Genomic DNA, 10,435 nt, shown 5'->3' with positions numbered 1-10,435 from the left:
TGACTTTAGTTATATATTTAATAAATACATTATAACATAAACTGTGATTTTATTTATTATCTTTGTATACATACATATTTTTTTGTGAAAGTATTCACATATTACACATTCAATCATCAATTTTGCATGCTATATTTTTTTTTACAAATCACTTAAATCTATATAAAACCGTCAGGAATTTATTCGTTTTGTTATATCAAGAGTACAATTATCGTTTGGCTTTTTGTTGGGCCGCATCGCTGGCCTGAACGAAAGTTCTTTTCAATTTCGATTCGCGCTTCTTTCTAAAGTCTGATGCGACATCTTTGGAGAGTTCGGCGATTAATTTCATAGTCGTCTGTGGATATCTGAAATCAAAAGAAACGCATATCAATGAAAATGATAATTCTAAAGTACACTATGTATGTAATTATTCGGTGTTTTTATAACCTGCAACCCAAGAGTTCAACGTTCGTGAATACTCGGGCGAGACACACTAATTTGTCTTCGGAAAACCTGTCTTTATGGGTTTCCATAAAATTTCGTCTGATTTCCCAATGTTCGTCCGATTCGTGCTCTGTTCTGTGGCTGTCGATGCTCCAGTCTTCGTCAGACGACATTATAGATCTAAAATGAATGAGATTATGATTATTTTTATTGGCCGCTTTTGAGATTTGTCAGATGACTTTTTAGGTTAGGTTTGAGGTAAGTGCAGTTGAGCACTGAAATTCATAACAATAGTAAATTAAACGAAGTAAAATCTTTAAACTATAATGAAACGTAGTAAAATCTTGTAACTAAAATGAAACTTACGTACTAATATTGTTCGTTTAAATAAATGTTAAAATCAAGAGGCTGCTGTCGAGCCGAGCGTCTCCAAACAACTGTCAAGCCAACACAAATTTGGTCATAACAGTAAACTTCCCGACTAAAGCTGCGATTACAATAAAAAGAAAATAGAGGGATCTACTCCGTTCGCATATATTCAACCTCGATTTTATTTCTGCCGAAGGAGATGCTATTTCACAACGCACATAGTAAAAGAGTGAGATTTTATTTCAGACTCTCAAGCTCACTACGCTGTTCCACATATGTACATACATGAATATTGTCATCATGTATGAATGCTTTTAGTCTACTGCTACTGTTATACATATGTTTTGCCAATTATTTTTATTTGTTAATTCACATGTTATATTTTAAACGCAAATCAACTTTTTCGTAATGCAATTTTTTATCGTGATGTAAAGCAAAAATATGTTATGTACATACATATATTTTATATGGCGTGATTTCGATTAATATAGTGTACTGTAGAGTTTCAAATCCAAATATTCGATATTCGAATACATTCGGCCAATTTTGAACAATTCGTTATTCGAATATTTAAGCAATTCGTGAAATTTTAATAAAATATTGTTACTTACGCCGCGGATTAAGCGAATAGAATCCCAGAGACTATGTGACCGTTCAGGGGTTATCTGTTATCGGATTAAATAAGTGCTTGCACTTATTTAATCCGACATGGCTTTGGAGCACGTTCTGGGTTGAACGTTGGTCTGCAGCAGGATGCTGGGCCACATGACATAGGAAGACAGGGCTGCCATAGCAAATTTGGACTTTGGTGATACGAGCAACATGGACCAAACACGTGAGAAATTTTGGACCGAAAAGCTAACAAATATTGATTTCCAAATGTAGAACATCGGATGACTAATTTTAGGCCATTAGAAATATAACTAATTGTTTCCATTGTAAAGGTGACATAAATTGAAATGTGATGAAAGTTTAATGTAATTGTTTCCATTGTAAAGGTGACGTTAATGTAACTGTAACAGAAGATTAATGTAATTGTTTCCATTGTAACGGCGCGTTAATGTATTCAATGTAAAGATAACGGCTGTAATTGTAAATGTAACTGTGACTGATATCGGAGATAAATGTAACTACCACTGTAGATTTATCAGTTAGAATTTGTCGGTCAATCGGGACGATTTGACCTAAGAGGGAGGCAATGTTACGTACGCCGCGGATTAAGCGAATAGAATCCCAGAGACTATGTGACCGTTCAGGGGTTATCAGTTTTTGGATTAAATAAGTGCTTGCACTTAGATCAACGGATATCTGTTATCGGATTAACTAAGTGCTTGCACTTACTTCCAGGATTATATCTGGACTTATATTATAAAGTGCATTTAGGCTAAACAATGACCGTTATTAGTCCTTTCTCAGAATCGGTACGGGGAGACCCAATGTCGTGGAAATACATATCCGAATACGTGACTATACAACAGGTAAACAGATTAGACGTCCTGAGAGATCTACCCTTTATAAGGCGGTACGTAGGCGATATCATGTCATTTCTGGACTGAGCACTGCCAGTGCGTGTATCTCCTTAATCATCAATAAATGCTGTGAGACGACTGTTGGCCTTTTACTTGGATCCTCCACCCACCTCTACGCAACAATATTTTATAAATTTAAATTTTTTTGAACATAATACAATTTTATTTTTAACTCGAAACGTGTAACGCAACAGTGTATTGTGTGAAAGACGTATTAGTTGTCGTCTCGGAGTCATTTTATCGCCTCAGTGCAATGGATTCGTGAAACTTGACATTAGAATTCCTCGCTTTAGAAATTGAACTTATGTATTTTACGAAAGAGAACTAATTACAGCGTTTATTTGAAACGGAAACGAAAATACAGTCCGAAGTGGGAACGTAAATATATTTAAAAGGTATTTGAAAAAAATTGGACTGTGGGCTAATTGAACACAGGACCGATACATTTCTTTTTTTTTTTTTTTAATTCATAATTTAATATGCCAGCAGCCATGCGATGATATCTCATCGGGTGCAACACTACTATATTATAATAATATAACAAGATTCTAATTTCACAAAAATTCAAGTGGCCAATGATTGAAGTATGTATGTAAGCATGACTAATGACTGTACGGTTTTAGTTCGACCCCTAGTTATTAAAAAATAATAATATATTGTAAATTGAAGTAAAAGAGAATATTTTTATATTGAAAAATGTTTTATTCATAATATAATAGGTAGGTAGATATAATCGAAATAAATCGCATCACAGAGAAATATAGATGTCCTGAATCATAAGTTATTACAACAATATAAAACATTCACACATAGATGTTCTTAAAATTAAATACATTATTTTATAAATATCATAATACTGAATATAATATTCATTCTAATTTTTAATTCCTACAGTGAAAGTAAAATCTCACACATCGTTGGATCTCAACATTGTTTAAGTACATTATATGCACGGTAAAAGTATCTTTTTAACTATAGTTCTTAAAGAATGCCGAAGGTAATTTTAAAACTCATGTTTTATAATAATTTGGTATTTATAAAAAATCAACGTGTATGGCAAATATTCATTGAAGTCTTTATCTGTATATAACAAAACAAGCTAAGACTTAAATATGTAATAATGTGAACTACACATAATATTTATACTATTCTGATGTCAATCTTTTCAAAACATCTACCACTGCATTCAAATTGTTTTGGCTCCATTCTAGTCTTATTGAAATTGATTCCAAGCCTTGTTTGATTGCAATACTACCTTCCTTCAAATCGTCTTTATTGTTTTCAATCCAAGTTGAAAACTGAAAATTAAAATTAATTAGAAGTCATATTATTTATTTATTTACTATCTTATAATTTGATTCATTTCATATACCTCTTTTAGTTCTTGATGTGTAGAAATTTGACTAGCTATTGATTTGGCATAACGTCCCATGACCGCTGGAATATCCTTATGGCTGAAATATTTGATATAAATTATAATTATTTTTACAATTACATTCAATGAAAGAACGCAGTATAATTTGAACATACTATTTCCTGATGATAGAGGTCTTATCATAGAGAAAACTTTTTGCTACATAGAATCCAATATCTGACGAGGCAACTGCGTCAAATACTGAAGAAGAGTCCTGTTGTTTAATACCAGATTCTTCATTTATAGACCATAACAAATATCTGTAATATAAAAAAAAATTGATTAAAAAGTGTTTGTGTATTAAATTTTTACTTCATTAATTTGAATTAAAAATAAGATTAAACCTTTTCAATAGCCATGTTTCTTTCACGCAGGCCAAGCTACGGAGGAGGGTCTCCTTTTCACTGGCTATATTTGCTTTCAGATATCGTTGCCATATGAATTCCCATTCTGTTTCACCACCTTGACTCACTCCAGTACAGTATACTTGACTACGAAGGTCTGTTGGAATCCTGAAAGTTAAAATTACTATTATCACATTCCAAATATATTATAATTTCCAACATAGAGTTTCCATACTCATTTTGTTCATCAGGATTTGATTGATTCATCCAAGTTTTGAACAAATCAATAGCATGTTCTTTACAATCAGGCACACCCATACTACAAGACCATCTACTTATTGTAATCTGAAAAAAAGTATTTTATTTAATCTTTTGATTATAAACAAATTTTTCACATTAGGGATGAACAACATACTTGATGTTTAACTGCATCGAGTCTCTCAGGTGTAGCAATAACTTTAGTATTTAAACCACCAATCTTTTTAAATGCAGGTGTGAGCAATTTTCTCATGTACTTTTTAAATAGCCCATAGTCTGGAGTATTCTTAAGGATGCCGGTCAATCGAGATAAGCCTGTGATTGCCCCTCTCCATGGAAGGTAGTCGTCTTCAGTAGTTATGTATTGAATAACCCTGCATTTAATAACAAATTATGTAGTAGAGGTCGTTCCATTTACGAAAACTCACTCCGTAAGTGGAGTGATTTCCAAACAATGAGTTTTAGATGAAATAATTAAATTTGTGACATACTTAAGGGCTAAATCGTATTTCAATTGTCCTGTCCATGCTAAGTCCATACAATCGATCAACAATTGTACTCTGTTTAGAGTGGGTATTTTTTTATAATCAGGTCCATTTAAGCTTTTAATTAAAAGTTCCCAATTATCATTGTCATAATTTACTTTATAAAGACCTAAAAAATAAATAATTAAGAAGCGTTGTTCTGGAAATGCAGTTGAATATATTTTAGGAACTCTTAAATGTATACCTGACATGTTCACGTTGAAGATTACCCAGCTGTCCTTTTCAGCAATATCTTCAATCTTTGTCGATTCTTCTGCTTTCAACCACTGACTGGGAACGCTTTCAATTACAGTAGATTCTGAATTGAAGAAACTCAACGGAACCCACCATTTTTGAGTAGAAGGCTTATCAACATTTTTTCTGCTTTGATAATGTTCCTGAAAATGGAAAAAAACATTTTTAACACTACATATAAATAATTTTTTATACTTTTAATGAAACATCAACATACTTGACAAACTTCAGCAGAGTTCTTATCATAGTTTCTCTTAACCGTAATCACAGGATACCCAGTCTGTGTAGTCCAACTGTCCATTATTTGTTTCACGGTCATATCATCAGGAAAAACTTTAGCCGAGTGTGCTGCTTCAGTCAAAGATTCCCACAAATCGTCTTGTTCAGCATTTTTGTACTTGTATTTTTTCAGGTAGCTTTAAACACGATTTCAATTATATTTTGATTTCAAATATCGAAAAACTAAGATTAATTTAAGTATTTACCTATTTACACCGTTACGGAACACCTCTTCTCCCAAGAATATATTCATCATTCTTATGATAGTTGAACCTTTTTTGTACGAAATCACATCGAATATTTGCTCAATTTCATTGGCATGACCTATCGGTACTGATATCTAGACAAAATAAAATATCAACGATGAATAAAACATAACAAGTCATAATATAATCAGTTTTTGAGAACATATGTAAGTGTTCATGAAAATAGCGATGACTGGAAATGTAAAAGTTTCTTGAGAAATACTCACAGGATGCGAAGTGTTCAATGAATCAAGTCTAAATACATCTAGCATATTATCGACAGCTTCTTCCATGACTACATTCCACTCAGGATGCAAATGGTCGACTCCCAATGTGGACACATATGTTGCAAATCCTTCATTGAGCCACAGATCAGTCCACCACTTCATGGTTACCAGATTTCCAAACCACTGATGAGCCAATTCGTGAGCTATCACCTAAAATGATTATTGAATTTTAATTCAATTTAATAAAGGAAAAAATAAAAGGACGAATAAAATCTTGCTTACGCTGGCTACGCGGTATTTGCTCGATGTTGATGATACATTAGGTGTGTACAATAGAGCTGTTTCTCTATAGGTGATGAGTCCCCAATTTTCCATGGCACCAGCTTGGAAGTCTGGTACAGCTATCATGTCTTGTTTGGGAAGAGGATAGGGTAAGTCGAAGTACTTTTCGTATAGGCTCAACACTTTTGGTCCAACTTCGGAAGCATATTGTGTCTGTAAATAGTTAATTCATTAAATTAAAAAATAAATAAATAAAAGAAAAATAGTTCATTAATTGTTACTATATTTCTTACTTGATTAATGGCTCCTTCTCTAGCCCATATTTTAAAGACAGCATTGGAATCAGTTTTTGGAGATTCAATGTATTTGAATTTGGAAACCATATATGCAACAAGGTATGTTGACATTGGAACAGACTTTTCAAATATATCCCAATACCAATTCTTCATATTATCTCTGAAATAACACAAGCCTTCGTAAATATTAAATTGAGTATGGATGAAAATTGCAAATTTCTCTCTAGAATATATTATTACCAGTTTTCTTTTATAGTTAATAAAACTGTTAGCTTTTAATAGATATAAAACGATAAAAATACTATCAAAAATTGATCAATAAATATTTTATAATCAATTTAAATTGTAAATTATGAAAAGTCTATGTAAAAAAATTACAACTTTTATTCTACATTTTATATGTATGGTAACGGTACCATTCTCCATTTAAAATCCTGGTAAAAAAACTAGTTGAATTAAAATTTTATGGAAAAAAACTGCATAAGATTGAGTTCCAGGTGGATATAATGATATAGTCTTGTATGCATAATTTCTACGATATTAATCTACTAATCAAAATTGGCTACTTTCGAAGTGGGTTCTATATAGTTGATATTACCGTTTGTTTTAACTTTATAATTAAAATACTCACATGGGTTTTGATTCCAACAGTGGCATATTACTGATTGAGACAAAGCCTTCCTGTCTTCCAAGGATAATTGAATATGTTGCTTTCATTGCTGGTTCATCGAAGCAAGGGAAAGCACGTCTAGCGTTGATCGCTTCAAATTGAGTGACAGCCAACCATCTTTAAGTTTGATTATATTAATATAAAGTAAGATAATATTGACTTAAATAGCACGGAAATGCATATAATGAGAAACTTACTCTTTCTCTCCAGTTTTTGTGTTGGTGTAGCTGCTCCGGTAATAACCGAGCAGAGACTCGAGAGCTCCTTTGAAAGGTACTGTTAATTCATACTTCGATCCTTTTTTTAACGGTTTATCGAGATGAATTGTGAGAAAATCTTTATCTGTGTCGTAAGTCACATTGGTCACTATGAAAGATTCTGGCTTTTTATCCACACCTTTCACCAATATTTCACTCTCGGATATTTTCAGATTATGTGAATGTAATGTAATAGCTTTGGTGTCATCTAAAGCGTTCAGCTAAAATAGAATACAATGGGTAAGTATATTTAAATTGACAAAAAGTGTAAAATAGTATAATATCTCTGTGGGAACAAACCTGTATAAGTACGGAGCCTTCGAACGTGAAGTTCTCTTTTGGGTCCAAATACGTTAAGACTTTCAGATCATAATGCTCAGGTGCAATGCTTTTAGGCAGTCTGTATGCCGAAGAACTTCCAAAGATGACCAAGAAAGTCACGAAACATAGGCAATGTTTCCACATTCTGTTTAAAAAATAAAATAAAAATGAAAATCTATCACAGAAGTACCAATAAAATATCTTATTGTTATAGCAGGCATATTATATCAATACAACGTGCAAAATTAATAAACATGATTATTAAAAAGAATTGTAGCTGTATACATACATACATACATACTAGCTTTCTGATAATTTAGTTTTTTAAAGTATAAAAAAAGATTTAAAAAAAACCAAACTTGTTTTTCGCCAGTATAATAAGAAAATATTGCCAGTTTTACGATTCTAGTCATAGGCAGGTTCGAATGTAATGAATAAATTTATATTCAAAGTGCATTTCTAGGCTCCTGCACCATACTTAAGTGGGGTCAAAAGACTCTGTAAACAGGTACATGAACCTGATCTTTCTCATAGCACATGCATATGATCAGATCACTTTATTCATTATCTTGTTAAACTAGTTACGATAACAGTTACTGCGGTGATTAATCGATAAGTTTTTGTGTATCGAAATTTCTACTCAATTAACAACAGCCAAGTGAATGTTAATGACAGATTGAAAAACCAATCATTGATTAACTATCTCATAAATATATATATATATATATATATATATATATATATATATATATATATATATATATATATATATATATATATATACATATGCACGTAAAATTAATGGCTAGCAATCTTAAACCTGCTTATAACGATTATTATATTTAAGCGTAAATAAAAAATACAAAAATTAATTGCTTAACTAATACAAATAGAGCATTGTTTATTTTGAAAATATTCGTTAATCTTATTTCGTTGTAAAGGTTATCGATTTTAACCTTTTTAAAACGTTGCGTGAACCGTATTATTCATCTTCCGTATCAATATTACATTTTTGTTGGTCTATTTGTCGATGGTTTTGAATTTGAATGTCGTAGTAATATGGGCTAAATTTTAGCCAATTCCATCATCAACATCAGCTTTATAACTCTTCAGTACAATATGTTTGCTATGGTTTTAAGTAACGGTATCATTCCCCGTCTGTGTTCTAAGCTGTAAATATCTTTTACAACTTTAAATGCCGATTATTTCCACTTGCCATCAATCATTGCAATATAGCTAGTTTTAAAATAAAGCTCAATAGTTATGAACTGATTTTTAATAAAAATTGAAAAGAAAATAGTTTTAATAGTATTTTAACAAAAAAAAAAAAATGCTGATGATTGAATCCTAATGTCATTTTATGAGCAATGAAGAAACACTTTAAAGATGAAAAAAATATTAATATAATATATAATTTCGAAAGAGACATTGTAAGTATCTAAGAAAATATGTAATGTTGGTTGGGAACTTCGTAAACAAAACAAAGTTTCTATGACGAAAATTCAATTGGTTGAATATTATGTATATTTTTTTCGATTCAAATAAATTTAATAAAAAAACGAATAATATTAGATTCGCCATGTTTACGCTGTTTATATTACAAATACTGAGCGAAGCCTGGTAAAACAACTAGTAAGAAATAAATAGCATAATTCGTTACGCAACGGGCAAAATTGTATATGAATCGGATACATACATACATACTTAATTCAAAATGATTTTCCATAGTTTTCCGAGGAAAAGTTGATTATTAGTTTAACTTGATGTATTCAAATTATATTATAATAATATTGAAAATCTTTCAAGTACAGATTATAGTATATTCTTTAAGTATACCATACGAGCAACTTTAAGTGGCGCAATACCAACCGTTGGAATGTTTTAATGATGATTATTATATACAAATATGTATCACCGTGATGGCGACACATCCTTACATGTGTATACATATATTACATTACAGTTATCTATTAGAGTGGCTGAAGAACTACCTACCTAAGAACAACCGTATACAAATATTTGATAAAAACCAAAGAAAATCGATGGGAATTTTAAAGAAAAGCGTCTCACTTGATCCAAACTAGTAAACAGTATAGTTGACTAGGTTTAAATTGGCCGCATTTGCTCGTGTGTCGGATATCGAGACGACACAACTTCCAGCCTCCGTTGCTGGTTCGCTACTAAACCTGGCCACGGCTACTCACTTAATAAATAACACCTCACAAACGCGACCACAACAATTGTACGTGCTCACTACTACTACCGGTACTGTGTATACTATACGTATGAAATACTAACACTGACTAGGTACATCGATAGCACTTGTCCGCACCGCAAATTATAACCACATTTCCGCACGGTCGAAAGTTTTACACCGATTTCCATGCACATAGGAAAGTGTGATCGGTGTTGCATCGTGGTGTCGCTGCTAAATAAGATGGCTGCCGTTACCACAGTGGCGACTCCTGGCGGTGAGTTTTCTCACGTACGATTGTGCTTCGTTTTTGATTTTTAAATGCTTTTTATTATTACTAAATTATGTTCACAAATTACATCTTATATCTATTTTAATAGCTACTGATCTACTGATCATTTTCTATTTTACAATTTTAATCTAATCTTGTTAGTAATCATAGTATTATATTATTATAATGTTAATATGTACAGCGTAATAGGAAAAAGAGCTCAAAAACCTATTTACAATTCTTATAAATGCTCATAATACATTTAATACATTAT

General features: G+C 31.7%; 2 protein-coding genes across 3 annotated transcripts; both read right to left on the bottom strand.

Annotated features, from left to right (window-relative positions):
• Position 1: 1 nt before the first annotated feature.
• On the bottom strand, positions 2-896 carry LOC143915191 (partner of xrn-2 protein 1-like). Of its 2 annotated transcripts, none has more exons than XM_077435687.1 (3): positions 793-893; positions 430-606; positions 2-347 (listed from the first exon to the last, which is right to left on the bottom strand). In XM_077435687.1, exons 2-3 carry the CDS (start codon positions 597-599, stop codon positions 209-211), a joined length of 309 nt encoding a protein of 102 aa, XP_077291813.1. In that variant the 5' UTR covers positions 600-606; positions 793-893; the 3' UTR covers positions 2-208. The 2 variants fall into 2 exon arrangements, with proteins under 2 accessions (XP_077291813.1, XP_077291814.1); XM_077435688.1 differs by having other exon boundaries at positions 34-347; positions 797-896.
• A 2,114-nt stretch (positions 897-3,010) lies between these two features.
• Positions 3,011-10,097, bottom strand: LOC143915182 (aminopeptidase N-like). Its single transcript, XM_077435664.1, has 17 exons — positions 9,767-10,097; positions 7,676-7,841; positions 7,316-7,596; positions 7,080-7,235; positions 6,446-6,608; positions 6,153-6,365; positions 5,871-6,080; positions 5,605-5,738; positions 5,337-5,535; positions 5,070-5,262; positions 4,832-4,994; positions 4,498-4,714; positions 4,318-4,427; positions 4,083-4,250; positions 3,855-3,998; positions 3,697-3,778; positions 3,011-3,622 (listed from the first exon to the last, which is right to left on the bottom strand). Exons 2-17 carry the CDS (start codon positions 7,838-7,840, stop codon positions 3,470-3,472), a joined length of 2,751 nt encoding a protein of 916 aa, XP_077291790.1. The 5' UTR covers position 7,841; positions 9,767-10,097; the 3' UTR covers positions 3,011-3,469.
• Between the last annotated feature and the right edge of the window lie 338 nt (positions 10,098-10,435).

The sequence above is a fragment of the Arctopsyche grandis genome, chromosome 8, assembly GCF_051622035.1.
Source record: "Arctopsyche grandis isolate Sample6627 chromosome 8, ASM5162203v2, whole genome shotgun sequence".
Classification (NCBI taxonomy): domain Eukaryota; kingdom Metazoa; phylum Arthropoda; class Insecta; order Trichoptera; family Hydropsychidae; genus Arctopsyche; species Arctopsyche grandis.
This window is presented reverse-complemented; position numbering and strand designations above follow the sequence as displayed.

Excerpts from the sequence above, each read along its gene's own strand:
- LOC143915191 (XM_077435688.1), bottom strand. The coding sequence starts at position 599 with ATGTCGTCTGACGAAGACTGGAGCATCGACAGCCACAGAACAGAGCAC. Across the intron at positions 348-429 it reads GTTGAACTCTTGGGTTGCAG|ATATCCACAGACGACTATGA; the intron begins GTTATAAAAACA and ends TTTTGATTTCAG.
- LOC143915182 (XM_077435664.1), bottom strand. The coding sequence starts at position 7,840 with ATGTGGAAACATTGCCTATGTTTCGTGACTTTCTTGGTCATCTTTGGA. Across the intron at positions 6,081-6,152 it reads GCAAATACCGCGTAGCCAGC|GTGATAGCTCACGAATTGGC; the intron begins GTAAGCAAGATT and ends TAATCATTTTAG. Across the intron at positions 4,251-4,317 it reads AATCCTGATGAACAAAATGA|GATTCCAACAGACCTTCGTA; the intron begins GTATGGAAACTC and ends TTTAACTTTCAG.